Genomic DNA, 15,539 nt, shown 5'->3' on the forward strand with positions numbered 1-15,539 from the left:
TGATAGATGGCATTATAAACCTTTTATACCAAACTAAGTCTTTCTGCAAATTCAATCAGTCATCTGGCGTTGGGTATGCATGGTGAGAGAGCCAAGAGTAAACAATCATCTAATCAGAGCCATGTGTGTCCCCCCTCCCCCTCACACACACCACATCACACAGCCCCTCTAGAAACATCTCGAGTGGCCATGCATGGCTAATACTAGCACTCTTCTGGATGGGCCTCCCTGTGCTGCTAAGGCTAGTTACTATCGAACTTCTCTGTACCCTTGCTGAAATGAGGAGTTGGAAGTGTCAACTCAGTGCATCCTGGCGACTTTTTTTTTGGGGGGGGGGGGGGGGGGGGGGTGTCATCTTGTAGAACAATTAGTTTTAAACAAGTATCTTAGACAGCAGTGGCAAAATATAGAGGCAAGTTTATGGTGCACTGTTACACAATAAGAGTATCACGTTTCCACAGACTGCATTCACCTCACTCAGGAGAGTAGAGCACAAACTCAATTCATCTTTAGATATCAACCAGAAGGTAACACTTATACTGCTGGTATATCTCCTTATCTTATCTCCTCTCTGGGTTAATGTGTGTGGGGTGGTGGGGGTAGGATCACAGGACCAGTGTAAAGATATGACCATAAAAGGCCCAAAAGGATGCCTTGTGATGAGGACCAGACTCAAACCGAGATCAGTGGGATTTCTTTGAGATACTATTCAAACAGGTAGGGTTTCATACATTTTCGGAAGATGAGCAGGGACTCCACTGTCCTGACATTATGGGGAAACTTGTTCCACCATTGGGAGCTTTGACTGGGCTGAGTGGGAGCTGCCCTCCGGTAGGGGTGGGAGGGCCAAGAGGTCACACACACACACCACTTTCCCCTCTCCTTTCCACCCTTTAACGAGAAACAGCAGCTCAGGACAAACTCAGATCTCTTAGGTAGAGGAAATTAGAGTGGCTGAGGTCACTTTTAAATGGTGCTAATCTTCTGGAGGGCACTGAAGTCCTTTTGAACCACAACCAGACTTGTCTTACACTCTCCATGTCACCCAGCATCAGGCCACTAACATGTACTGTACTGTTGGTTATCTGGGCCCCATGTCATGATGAATTACTACAGTAAACTTAAAGAGGATTAGCTATTATTTAACTATTCCAACTGTGATAGACATATTCATCACCAATAGATTAGATTTCCTCACCCTATAAAACATGTCTTACTATAAATGCTGAATGAATACCACACAGACCCCAAACAGCAATAAGAATCATAAAGTGAGATATTGGACATTGTTTATTTTACCCTGTAAACAGCTGCAAGTAAACTTGCATGCAAGAAGTATTTTTTATGAATACAATATTTTGGTTTTCACAAGTAGCGATGGTATGAAGTCATGAGAAAACATAGCAAATGAGGTTATTTGGGACTGCATTTTGTTGAAGATTTACATGCCTGGTTTAAGTTAATGATCATTGTAAATATTTACATACACTGCATAAAAACCACTACAACAATGTAAAATATAAATACATGACACATTGAATGGCTCAATGACAAAACACTGAGGGAACAAAGATGAAGTTCTATTGTTGCGATTAATAAAGTAGGCCTCGTGTCATCCTACCAGCCATCACACTGTAAACTAGAGTCAAGGCTACCGTAGGCCTGAACAACTAGACCTTGCACAGCTGACATGTTCATGAAACTAACACTTCATACAGTCTTGCAATAACAACTGAATCAGTCTTATGTTTTCTCAGGCTGGTTTGATACCTTTGACGTGTTTTCACTTTATTAACCCTGTAACAGTTCCTATTCCCCAAAATGATTTGATCACAGAACATTATTTTGGCACATTTAGAAAATCAGACTTTCTCAGAGAATAAGATGAATTATTAGTATAGGCTAGTACTGGCAGTGTTATTGACTGATAAAAGTTGATGAGATGATGATGTGCACGCTTATACGGCCTCTTCCTCTCCCTTTGGTGAGCTTAGCTGAGCAGGAGTACACAACTCCTGGGTCTCAGAGCACCTGCGCTGATGCTTTGCATGCTGGGAGCTCTCCTCATCAGGGGTTGTGGGAGGGGGAGGAGAGACGGGAGGGGTCACAGAACTGATGACCTCAGACTTGACCTTTGGAAAAATCCGTTCAGGGTAGAGGAACTTCAACTGCTCCTCAAAGAACCTCTCCAGGTTTCTCCCTGCAGTGGCAACCTCAGTGTCAGCCTGGCATGGGAGGAAAGAGACGACAGATGTATTTGGTTGTTTTACCTACATTAGTTGAATGCACTGACTGTAACTAATTCTGGATAAGAGCATCTGCTAAAACTAACATGTAAATGACAAACACTGTCCATCCACACACATTAAGAGCTTAATTAACACATCGGTGTAAACTAAGATAAAAGGACTATTCTGGAAAACGTTAGTGCTGTCTAGTCTACCTCATTGAATGCTGCACAGTTCCTGAAGATGAGTCGGATGTCTGATACAAACTCAGAAGGTGTCTGGTAGCAGGGGCTCTGCCTGGATTCCAGCTTGCTCTTCACAATGGACAGAACCATCAGCGTCTTTTGGGTCTCCTGGTTCTCTGGTAATATCTACAGCAAAAGAGAGGCTATCACAATATATAAAACAACAAAAAGTGTTTCTCTCAATGTCCCTCATCATTTATTTATTTATTTTATTTCACCTTTATTTAACCAGGTAGGCAAGTTGAGAACAAGTTCTCATTTACAATTGCGACCTGGCCAAGATAAGTCTATATACGATGTGAGTAAATGAGGTGAGAAGGGAGGTAAAGGCAAAAAAAGGCCATGGTGGCAAAGTAAATACAATATAGCAAGTAAAACACTGGAATGGTAGATTTGCAATGGAAGAATGTGCAAAGTAGAAATAAAAATAATGGGGTGCAAAGGAGCAAAATAAATAAATTAAATACAGTAGGGAAAGAGGTAGTTGTTTGGGCTAAAATATAGGTGGGCTATGTACAGGTGCAGTAATCTGTGAGCTGCTCTGACAGTTGGTGCTTAAAGCTAGTGAGGGAGATAAGTGTTTCCAGTTTCAGTGCTTTTTGTAGTTCGTTCCAGTCATTGGCAGCAGAGAACTGGAAGGAGAGGCAGCCAAAGAAAGAATTGGTTTTGGGGGTGACTAGAGAGATATACCTGCTGGAGCGTGTGCTACAGGTGGGAGATGCTATGGTGACCAGCGAGCTGAGATAAGGGGGGACTTTACCTAGCAGGGTCTTGTAGATGACATGGAGCCAGTGGGTTTGGCGACGAGTATGAAGCGAGGGCCATCCAACGAGAGCGTACAGGTCGCAAAAGTGGGTAGTATATGGGGCTTTGGTGACAAAACGGATTGCACTGTGATAGATTGCATCCAATTTGTTGAGTATGGTATTGGAGGCTATTTTGTAAATGACATCGCCAAAGTCGAGGATTGGTAGGATGGTCAGTTTTACAAGGGTATGTTTGGCAGCATGAGTGAAGGATGCTTTGTTGCGAAATAGGAAGCCAATTCTAGATTTAACTTTGGATTGGAGATATTTGATATGGGTCTGGAAGGAGAGTTTACAGTCTAACCAGACACCTAAGTATTTGTAGTTGTCCACGTATTCTAAATCAGAGCCGTCCAGAGTAGTGATGTTGTACAGGCGGGTAGGAGCGGGTAGCGATCGGTTGAAGAGCATGCATTTAGTTTTACTTGTATTTAAGAGCAATTGGAGGCCACGGAAGGAGAGTTGTATGGCATTGAAGCTTGCCTGGAGAGTTGTTAACACAGTGTCCAAAGAAGGGCCAGAAGTATACAGAATGGTGTCGTCTGCGTAGAGGTGGATCAGAGACTCACCAGCAGCAAGAGCGACCTCATTGATGTATACAGAGAAGAGAGTCGGTCCAAGAATTGAACCCTGTGGCACCCCCATAGAGACTGCCAGAGGTCCGGACAGCAGACCCTCCGATTTGACACACTGAACTCTATCAGAGAAGTAGTTGGTGAACCAGGCGAGGCAATCATTTGAGAAACCAAGGCTGTCGAGTCTGCCGATGAGGATGTGGTGATTGACAGAGTCGAAAGCCTTGGCCAGATCAATGAACACGGCTGCACAGTAATGTTTCTTATCGATGGCGGTTAAGATATCGTTTAGGACCTTGAGTGTGGCTGAGGTGCACCCATGACCAGCTCTGAAACCAGATTGCATAGCAGAGAAGGTATGGTGAGATTCGAAATGGTCGGTAATCTGTTTGTTGACTTGGCTTTCGAAGACCTTAGAAAGGCATGGTAGGATAGATATAGGTCTGTAGCAGTTTGGGTCAAGAGTGTCCCCCCCTTTGAAGAGGGGGATGACCGCAGCTGCTTTCCAATCTTTGGGGATCTCAGACGACACGAAAGAGAGGTTGAACAGGCTAGTAATAGGGGTGGCAACAATTTCGGCTGATTTGTAGGGGTCCAGATTTTGCAGCTCTTTCAGAATATCAGCTGAACGGATTTGGGAGAAGGAGAAATGGGGAAGGCTTGGGCGAGTTGCTGTGGGGGGTGCAGTGCTGTTGACCGGGGTAGGATGGGCCAGGTGGAAAGCATGGCCAGCCGTAGAAAAATGCTTATTGAAATTCTCAATTATGGTGGATTTATCAGTGGTGACAGTGTTTCCTATCTTCAGTGCAGTGGGCAGCTGGGAGGAGGTGTTCTTATTCTCAATGGACTTTACAGTGTCCCAGAACTTTTTTGAGTTAGTGTTGCCAGGAAGCAAATTTCTGCTTGAAAAATCATGGCTATACAGTGGATGATAAAACAAGGAGACATTTCAATCCAAAAACAGACCCCTCATAACCTCTCTCTATTGATCCATAGACATCTTTGGTACAGTAATGGTAAGCCTATGTCAATGTTTCTCCTATATTAATTTTGCGGCGCCACAAAAATATGATTACAAAAAATGTCATATTTCTACCCAGATACGCTTTTAAGATCACAGTGACAACATATATTTGTAGCATTTGAGGCATTCAATGTCTTTTCGGGTTTTCAATGAGGTAAATGCAGATGGGAAACACTGTGACTCAGCCGATTTACTTAAAGCCACTATGCTGCATTAGTTGAGCAACAGGTTTTAATGCTTTAAAAAAGGGAAAATTCTATTTCAGATGGCGTCAACATAAATTATTTTGGTGTAGAGTGCCTATTTAAAAAGTCACCCGAAATGAGCTTCTCACAGTTTTTGTACAAACATTCCCGGGGGGGGGGGGGGCTACCTCCTAGCCTATGCACTGAGAGACTTTTATCGGTATAAGCGGCCAAAGAGCAAGGTGGAGATATTACAATACCAATACCATATTATTTTTACAGATGTTGGATCTTAATTTGACCTATATTGTCGCAGCAAAATAATCCTGCAGCAACACAATTTAAAAGTTTAGTCCATAATGTTGCTTGATAGATAGGTGGTTAGGTAATTAGCTGGCCAAAAGTAGACTACATGAAAAGTGCAATACTGTAAATATAACCATATGTAAGTGTGGGTTTTCAGTGAATTTATGTAAAGGTTAGTCTCTCCACTCACCAAGGGGGATCTAGCCTGGGATTGGGCATTAGTCTCTCCACTCACCAAGGGGGATCTAGCCTGGGATTGGGCATTAGTCTCTCCACTCACCAAGGGGGATCCAGCCTGGGATTGAGCATTCCTCTCCACTCACCAAGGAGGATCCAGCCTGGGATTGGGCATTAGTCTCTCCACTCACCAAGGGGGATCTAGCTTGGGATTGGGCATTAGTCTCTCCACTCACCAAGGAGGATCCAGCCTGGGATTGGGCATTAGTCTCTCCACTCGCCAAAGGGGATCCAGCCTAGGATTGGGCATTAGTCTCTCCACTCACCAAGGAGGATCCAGCCTGGGATTGGGCATTAGTCTCTCCACTCGCCAAAGGGGATCCAGCCTGGGATTGGGCATTAGCCTCTCCACTCACCAAGGGGGATCAAGCCTGGGATCGGGCATTAGTCTCTCCACTCACCAAGGAGGATCCAGCCTGGGATTGAGCATTCCTCTCCACTCACCAAGTGGGATCTAGCCTCCTGGAAGTCAGCACTGAGCTCACTGCAGTACATCTTCAGCAACAGTCGCTCACATTTCTGCAGAGAGAGAGAAATACAACACACCTTTACATTATATCAACCCCAGAGATTATGTATTGTATTAAGATAAAAGTAACACCCTAAACACCTCAGGTAGGCCTGAGAAATTATTGTCTTTTTCAAGTACAGTACAGTACAATACTGACCCGTTTGTCCACAGGGCAGAATCCTCCCTCAGAGTCTGGTTCCTCCTTCACTGTTCTGGGCTCTAATCTGCTGATGTCACAGTCATACACCACCTCAGGCACTGACAGGTCACGGCAGAATGAGCAGAACCACTCCCCACTGAAATAAAAACAACAGCAAACCAATAGAAACTTTAGTTTAATAACAACATGATAGCATCAATTTCAGATAACCGATCCATTTAATTTAATCCCATTTTAGGGCAGTGCATTAGATACAGTAGGCAATCTGACCCGGTGAGGGCCGATGTGAGTGCAGGCTTTTGCTCCAACCAAGCAGAAACACACCTGATTCTAATTACCATAGTATTTACAATCATGTGTGCTTCTGCATGGATGGAGAAAAAGCCTGCACCCACTCAGGCCCACCAAGGGTAAGATTGTCCACCTCTCTCCTAGGGCCTATAGTACCTGGGTAATCTGAAGAGGGTGGGGATGTGGCAAGAGAGGTGGAAGACTTTGGGACACTTGTCACAACACAGCAGCAGCTCTCCTCCATTCTGACACACAGCACACCAATCCTCATTAGGGTCCTCTTCTGGAGCTGGGCCCTGACTGCCGAGCTGCTGCTCTGCCCCCAGAGAGTGGCTCTGCTGTGGGGCTTGACTCAGGTCCTCTGAAGGCCCTGGAGGCTGTGGTGGGGCCTGGGCCTTTTCCTCTGTGCTCTGACGAGAAATCTGGACTTGTTGTTCCCCTCCTTCTTGTCGACAGGTTTGGGCCTGGACCCCCGTGCTACTGTCTGGGAGGTTGGCTCTCAGGTTACCCTGTACCTGAAACACACACAAACACACTTACTTAACAGAACACTCAAAAACAGAACAGTGACCTCTCAGGGACCACCCAACAGCAATCCTGGTATTGAACACTATTACGACATCACAGTATATCATTACTGTGCTGTTGCCATCTAAAAATACTGTGGCTCAAAGACAAATAAGTCACCCATACCATTTCAAGTAACATGCAATAGGATGTACATGTAATCATTATTATAACATTGTAATGATCAGTTATGAACATTTGTCTATTTCCAATCCACCCGTCCTCTTACACAGCTGATGTCGTCCTCTGGCTCGTCTTTGATGATGATGATGGGTCCAGGCGATGCCCTTCGTCTCCTCTTGGCAGCTGATCCCCCAGCTCCATACGCCTTCTGCTGTGTCTCCAGAGGTTTCCAGGAAACAGTCCTTCAATCAGCCAATCAGAAGGAAGGTGAGAGAAAGAGAAATATAAAGATGTATTTTTATATATCAAAACGTCATGCCTGTATAGAATTCACGAAGAATGTGAAATCATTATCTTACCCTGGTTTCTCTTCACAGGATATAGCAGTTAGTCCTGCATGATGGTGTCCTTGTGCTAAAGGAAGATAAATTGTATTCCTCATACATATTACGGGGATGGAAATTAATATAGCCTGCTTGACCATGACTAGTGCTTTTCAGATCGGGCTAGTAGAAAATGTGCCAATCTAGCCTGCTGACTAGTGAATGTTTTGTATTTTCAAATATGCCATAGAACAGATTTTGAACCCGGGCTAGTAAACATTGACGTCTACTAGCCTGGCTGGACAGTGTCCAAAATCCTGAACTTCGATCCCTGGTCATATATACACGAAGCATTGGATTTGTTTTCTTATATTTTGTTGTGTAGTATTAGTAGAGTAGTACACAACACCAATACATACCAGTTCTGTATGGGAGGGAAGCTGGTAGGGTCTGAGGGAAGTTGGGTCTTATTATCTGGACAGGGCCTCCAGGGTGCTTGTTGTGATATGCAGACTCCATCTAAAAGGTTTCACAACATCAATTAAGCTGCAAACAATCTGATTCTTAACAACTTCATGCTACAAGGTGATATGTGGATGTGAAATAGAGCTACAGTTGTGATGAAGTATACTGCCACCCTTGCACGATTCACTATTTCATCTCAAATAAGTTGACATTTAGAAAATGTTTAGTGTACTTCACATGTATATTTTTGATTTTTACCTGCACAGGGCCCCCCCAAAAAGTATCTAAACTGGCATTTAGATTTTTCAATTCAAAGTTTTTATTTTATTGCCTGGACTAAATTATTCAGAATTCAAATGGATTGGTTGGAGGCAGGTGATTGTCCTTTATTGTGGAATTTATATCACCTGTGGTAAGTGGCAGGTGCCAACAGGGTAGAAAATAGACATTCAACTCCATTTTGAAGAGAGAAAACAGAACATTCCGCTCCATTACACTCCATTGTGAAGTGCAAGGTTGCCTGTTTACTTGACCGCAGCTGTATGTACCTGTTGCTGTCGCAAGTGAGGAGAACTGAGGCTGCCGTTGCTAGACAGTGGAGCATTGTGGGAAAAGTGAGGCATTGGGTTGAATACGTCCATGTGTTTAAGTGCATAGCTGCTGGGGCTGCTCACCAGGCCTCTCAGTGATTGTACAGCCTGTGAGTGAGAGAGACAGACAGACAGTTGGAGACAGAGTCAGACAGAGCTATGCCATCAACAATCAATGTCATATCTATTCTTATGAGTCAATGGTAGTGACAGACATATTAAATGCTGTATCGTCAGTCTGTAATTGGTTTTGTCTGGGAAAGTAGCCTGTGATAGGTTATGTCTAGGATAGGAGCCCCTGGCTTTCACAACACAGAGCAAAACAGAAGACAGAACACAAACAAGCCACTTGTAAATGTTCCAGAATGCTTTACTTAAGCACTTTGTTTTGAAACAGCCTTCTTTGTTTGGTCTAGATCCAAGCATGCAGGTTCAACAGTCAATGGCGAACAGTTTTTACATCGGGGGAAAATGCATAGAAACTTGAATTTTGAGTTCCACAGACAATATGATAAGGGGTTATATAACTAAAGATGTTATACACTGTTTTGTCAGAAATGTACTCGTGAAATAATGAGACTAGACATTGCCCTGACCAACCATTCCCTCCTGACACTGTATATAATTCAAAACAGTGATGACACATTATAAAGTCAAACTGAACACAAGGCCTAGCGTATTAATGATCTATAACGTGGCTGTTAAAAAGAACAGTGCTTCCAGGCTCCACCTCAACAGCTTGTTCACATCAGCCATGACGCAACTCTGAAATCTACAGGCCAGTGGATTGTCCTCTTGATCTGCCTGTATTTTAGAGGTCGTGTAAAACAGCCTCAGACTAAACACTGTAGACCATACATATCTATCATCATCATCTCTGGAGTCTTTGGGTCTGTTCTGTATCACACGTGAGCAGCTGCACTGAGATTTAGACTAATTTTTTTCAATACATGTTTTTTTTTATGGTACCTTATGACTCAAAATGATCTTGACAAGTCAAGACATAAATTGCCCAGGATGTGAAGGCTGTCTGCTCCATTTGGGAAGACGTCATCCACTGTCTGCGCCTGTTAAGAATCCCTGTCAATCAAACTGCCACACACACACGCGTGCACACACTTTCCCACCTGGGGAGGATATCCAGGACTTGGCAGGGTGCTGGTGGGACTGAGATGGATTGCAGGGGGGGCAATGAACCTCCGGCCCTGCTGGGGCATGGGGGGGAGACTCTGGGAGGGAGAGCCACCCTGGAGGGGCCCTGGAGGGGGTCTCTGGAGCCGCATGCTCTGGTACCAGGCCCAGGGTGGGGTCTGGGGTTGCCAGTGAGGCTGTTGGGCTAGTTTCTCCACCTGCATCTGGAGCTGAGCCAGGGTGTTGTGGTTGTGGGGGGCCAGGCGGGGCTGGGAGAGGCCTGGGGGCAGGCTGTTGGGGGAGCCTGAGGGGCCCTGCCCAGGATGGGGGAGTTGATGAGGGATGCCCTGGAAGCTGCCCAGCTGGGGGCCTGGGACATTCTCCACCACTAATGAGCCTGAGGTAAAAGGAAGAGAGACGGCTTCAGCATAACGGAAGAGGTAATACACTGACCTGGTACAGATCTTTTATTTCAGAAACAAAATGCACCATACCAAACACATCCAGTATAACTAAGATTATTACAATACTACAACCTCAATTAGTGCAAACTGCAACTGCTAATTTAAAACCACTACAAGAATAACTACTACTACTCCTTGTCCAACAGATCATTTTCTCCCCCAACATAAAACACTCCAATTTAAATTTTTCAATTAAATAGAATTGTAAGATTTCAGTGTAGCCACTCTCATTGTGCTTTCTCTCTTACCCAGATCGACATTTGAAGACCAGAAGCCTGACCGACACTGGAAACGCACAGTGCTCTGCGGTACAAACGAGGTATTGCATTTAGCCCGCAGGAGGTTTCCGATCTGAAACAGAATCTGCAGCAGAAGGGATGTTATTAATAATTTGGAGAAACTGAGAAAACACAAGGCATATGTTCTGCATTTCATCTATGCTTTACACCATGGGCTCCTGTCTGGCTTCAGGGATAGGGGATACCTGGGAGTCCAGTGGACCGAGGGAGAGTCTGGGAGGGAGGTCTTACCAAACGTTTGCAGTACAGGAGAGCTGTGCCGCCGTTCCTAGCTGTCGCCCATTTTGTGAAGTTGATCACGTGATCCAGGTGTCTGGACAGATAGCCAATATCCTCCTTCTGCTTCTTCAGACCGCTCTCATGATCCTTTGTCAGGCCCTTCGGGGGATAGGAAATAAATGGAGAAGTCAGAATCTGGAGAGAGGCTATAAGGACACTCCTGACCTCTAAAACGACTAACAAAAATCTAAAACTGACCCCTACTTTAACCAAACCCTAACGTAATTTTAAACAATTCTGGAATTAAATATTGTTTTGCAGGTCAGGAGTATCTGTATAGCCTTTTCCCAGAATATGTGGCATTGTAACACTGCCTTCACAGGGTCTTGTCATGACTAGGGCACATGACAATCAAAACATTTGTAGGCCTTGCCATTTCCTCCTGCTCTCTGCACTCATAATGAATACAAAGAAACCTGACAAATCCTAGTTGGAATAGCTATGGAAACGTGAGAATAAACAGAATCATCCTAATGTTAGAGATGTGATTGTGATCATACTGTACCTCAAGCTGATTGACAAGAATCTTTCCCTTTCTGTTGATCTCTAGTATCAGACTACAGATGGACTTCTTGATTTCATTGTGAACTGATATGCGGTTCTCATCAACTTGAAGGAGTCTGACAAACATGAAAGACAACAGACATGAACAAATTCATCTTACTAAACAGAAAACGTATTTGGATGCACGATGGAACAGGCAGTTAACCCACTGTTCCCAGGCCGTCATTGAAAATAAGAATTTGTTCTTAACTGACTTGCCTGGTTAAATAAAGGTCAAATTAAAAAAGGACATAGTGTTCACATTTCACTATAAATCGTGTACATGTACACAGCAAGCATAGAGATTCTCTGATGCTAAAGAAGATGCATTGTTTACCCATTGTTTATGGAGTTTGACACATCTTCAATGATCTTCTTTTTTTCCAGCAGTTGACGATTCATATCCTCCATGTAATGTTTGTGATTCTTATAGGCATCCTCCAGAAACTGGTAACTAAGTAACATATCATAGTTAGTTATTTAATTGTTACAAAATCATTCAAATCCACTCAAATAAAGGACAGCTTTAGTCACTATAAATTAATAAATTAATTAATATATAAATAAATATGTATTTAAACAGCAGATTTCGCTTTTAGATATATCTTTTTTAAATCAATAGTGGCACATCAGTATTCAGTACTTGTGGTCTTTGTGCTTGAGTAGCTGACAGTCTCGACAGGTTGGTAGATCACAGGTTTCACAGAACAGCTTCAGGGGCTCCTGCTTGTGGACTTCACAGAACACTGGCCTATGAGTGGAAACACCCACATACTCTGGAAAACCAATAGGAAAGCATTTAAAAGCCAGAAGTTAATCTAACTGTAACCAATTCCAATCTGTCAGCTACAGTACAGGTATGCATTTTCTCTCAGGCTTTCTGTACTGTGTAGGAGGATGTGAGCATTATTTTCACTGAATCAACAAGAATATAATGTAAATAGAGCTATTGCTTGTTGTACTGTAGGTATTTCCTTGACAATCGTTGCTGCCTCAGTCAGACTGGAAGCTGTACTGCACCTTGAGATACATCCCCCTTCTGTCTGATGGTGTGGTCTTTGGTGAACTTGACCCTCTGGTGGGCCTCCACGCAGGTGGCACACATGAACTCCACACAGTCCACACAGAAACCTGTCGTCTCTGTGTTGTCCTCACAACTCATACATAGCTATGGACAGGGAAGAGAGTCCAGTCAGACAAACATCAACAGAGAGACAGGTATACAGCCCAGTCAGACACATACATAGCTACTGGCAGACAGGTAGTGTAGATGGACCAGTCAGTCATATTACTTTCCACGAAAGTTAAGTCAAATGTGAATTTGAACTTATTATGCCTCAGGAGAGAGAATATCGGTTAGAAAGTAAACGTTAGAATTTAGAGCCTGAAATCTGCCAAAGACTAAACTGCGTGTCTGTGGTAATGACATTGATGTTGGATATAATGCCAAGCTTCAGCTTTACATCTGTATAATGCTCATGGGCTACTAAGCTGAAAAACACCCGGCATCTTGGTGAAATGGCTTGGTAAATAACAGAGATCCAGGCTGCTGAACAAGCTTTACTTGGGTTATCCATATGTACAATCCAGCAGTAAACTACATTGACCAGTATTTCCACCCACCTGAACAGTCCTCTCCACAGTGCTGCTGGAAGCCTCCACTGAGTCCCTAACAAAGAAGTTCTCCATCACGTCCACCTCCATACACTCCTGTCTGCACACCGGACAGCGAATCACATTCACTGTAAATGGGAAGATGGGCAGACAAACACAACATGCATACATATTGAATGAAGTTGCACACACAACTGAAATGGTTAAATATCTCCAAGAATGCACAAGAACATGAGATAAGACTCCCTCCCTCTAACCTCACTCATCACATGTCTGAAATTGTAATCTGTGCATTAAATTCCTCTTGGTAGATGCAATGACTTCCAATACAGTTTCATTGTTTTAAATACATCACAGACAATTGCAAATCACACGATAGCATCCCATCTTGCACAGACTGCAATTTTACACAGCCGGATGCACCTCCCCTTATACAGTCATTGGGATGCACTGTCTCGCGTATCTATAGTTTGTAAACATGAGCAGCTCACGTGGTTTCGTCGAGCTGTTAGTGTCTGGCATGGCCAAATTCCTGGAAGCCGACGGCAAACACTTCTTACAAAAAGAGTGGAGACATGGCAGAAGTTTTGGTTCTCGACTGTGAAAGTTTAAATGACACACGGGACAAGTGTCCAGAAAATTCAAGGTGCCTGTCCGCTCGTTGCAGGCGTTCGTGTTCTCCTGAACTGGCATGCTCTCTGCTTCGTTCTCCACAATAATGACAGCATCATCGGACTCTGCACCTTCATCCATCGCTGCTTCACTTTTATTAAAACAACAGATAAAGAAGAACCCCTGTCTATCTATGTCACCTGACAGAGAGCTATCCAAACATGCAGGTTTTCCCAAAAATGTCCATTCAAAGGAATATAACTAGTCTAGACATCCTTCGTTCTCGTCGGTGTTGTGTTGCCTCCGGAACACTCCAATGTCTTCTTTGGTCAACATCCGCGTGCAGATGAGATCCTTTTTATCAAATGCTTTCAGATATTCAGCATCAGCAGCACTACGCATTTATAACTGAATTAAATCCCTCGTTTGCAAACACACAACAAATATATAAGCAATTTATATGATTGTTTGCAGGCTACAGTACTGCACAACAGCGCGTATGAATTAAATCAAATCCAGATGCTTGTATATTTCTCCCAGACTGCTCCTCGGCGCGCAAGCTGCGGTATCTGAGATGGGTGGGGTCAGGTGCAGTAAAGCCCTGTGATAGGAGGGAAATGTGTGCTCCTTTCAAGCGCGCGCTTGTTCCAATAAATTGAATCAAATTTAGGGATAGATCCATCACAGAATTTCTAAACCATTGTCTCGCGTCTGATAGCGCAACGGCCGTCTGCACTGATGACGTGTCGCGTTAGAATGACGCCATCTGACGGAAGACAAAGGAGACCGTTCATATGTGGGAGGGTCTTTTGTTTTTATATTGGTCATAGGAGGCTCTGTACATGTATGATGTCCCTGGGACATTGCACATTAAAATGTAAATACAAATGAAAATATAATAATATTGAGCGAATCACCCTCAAATGCAAAAGTTGATTCCATACTGTAATTGTATTTTAAAGGTAGACTCAGCAATAAGACATAGATGCAGAAAGTAGACAGCATAGTGGGTCAATTTCCGCAATAACTAAGAGCGTGAGGCTCAACTGCTCTGCTGTTTTGGTGCGTGAAGGGAACCTGTGCACATGCGCAGATACTGTGTGAGAGCTCAGTCTTTGCATCTCGCTCAATTCAAAATCCGCGTTTCTGCTTGTGGCAGCACCGTCATTTAGCTGAGTCTAGCTAAAAGGCCTTCCGACACTGATTCAGTCTTTTACAATTATTGCATGACACCCTGTGCGCTTTTACCAAATTCAAATCTTGATATCAACCTGGCCAGATTGTATGCTTTGCTTCAGTGTTGTCATTGAAGTCTGCAATTGGCTTGTGAGACTAGCTAGAGTGTCTTCATATGTGTCACTCAGCACGGGTCATATGAATATATATATATATATATTTTTTTTACAAACAAAATTCCACTATGACATAGTGGGGTATTATGTGTTGATCAGTGAAACAAAACCGAAATGTAATCGATTTTAAATTCAGGCTGTAACATAACAAAATGTGTAAAAAGTAAAGGGGTGTGAATATTTTCTGAAGGCACCGTACATCAGCCAACATAGTCAAACTGCAGAGGTGCAGATGTGTATTTGATCTGTGCTAGCACCAGCAGCACAAGCCTCCTTCTATGCTTATGTACAAATTATGTGAGTTTGGAAAAGCTGACAGTATGCATCTTAGAAATAGTTTTCACGTACAATCTTTATATGTCTGAATTTAGAATCAAATAGGCTTCCCAAAAATTACATAATCGCTGTGGTGGAATGGTTATTTTGATTGGCGATTTTGTGCATTTATCAAATTCCCATTAGGTAACCTCATTTCAGATGTGTCATGTAAACAAGAGTATTAGGTAAATCGTTCTTCTTGCAAAGCATGAGCAGTGGTGTTGAACTCATTTTGCCCCGGCGGGTCCATTTGGTCTTCAACAAGGTTCATGGGGCCGCACTGAAAATTTG

General features: G+C 43.5%; 1 protein-coding gene across 1 annotated transcript; it reads right to left on the bottom strand.

Moving 5' to 3' along the window:
• Nucleotides 1-1,272: 1,272 nt before the first annotated feature.
• On the bottom strand, nt 1,273-14,317 carry LOC135556568 (transcription intermediary factor 1-alpha-like). The gene is made up of 18 exons (XM_064989873.1): nt 13,458-14,317; nt 12,976-13,094; nt 12,373-12,520; nt 11,996-12,128; nt 11,690-11,806; nt 11,315-11,429; nt 10,762-10,908; nt 10,480-10,594; nt 9,764-10,164; nt 8,595-8,744; nt 8,001-8,100; nt 7,618-7,672; nt 7,365-7,500; nt 6,725-7,083; nt 6,275-6,413; nt 6,051-6,125; nt 2,444-2,599; nt 1,273-2,225 (listed from the first exon to the last, which is right to left on the bottom strand). The coding sequence occupies exons 1-18, from the start codon at nt 13,717-13,719 to the stop codon at nt 1,959-1,961; spliced, it is 2,994 nt and encodes a 997-aa protein (XP_064845945.1). The 5' UTR covers nt 13,720-14,317; the 3' UTR covers nt 1,273-1,958.
• Nucleotides 14,318-15,539: the final 1,222 nt, after the last annotated feature.

The sequence above is a fragment of the Oncorhynchus masou genome, chromosome 15, assembly GCF_036934945.1.
Source record: "Oncorhynchus masou masou isolate Uvic2021 chromosome 15, UVic_Omas_1.1, whole genome shotgun sequence".
Taxonomy (NCBI): Eukaryota; Metazoa; Chordata; class Actinopteri; order Salmoniformes; family Salmonidae; genus Oncorhynchus; species Oncorhynchus masou.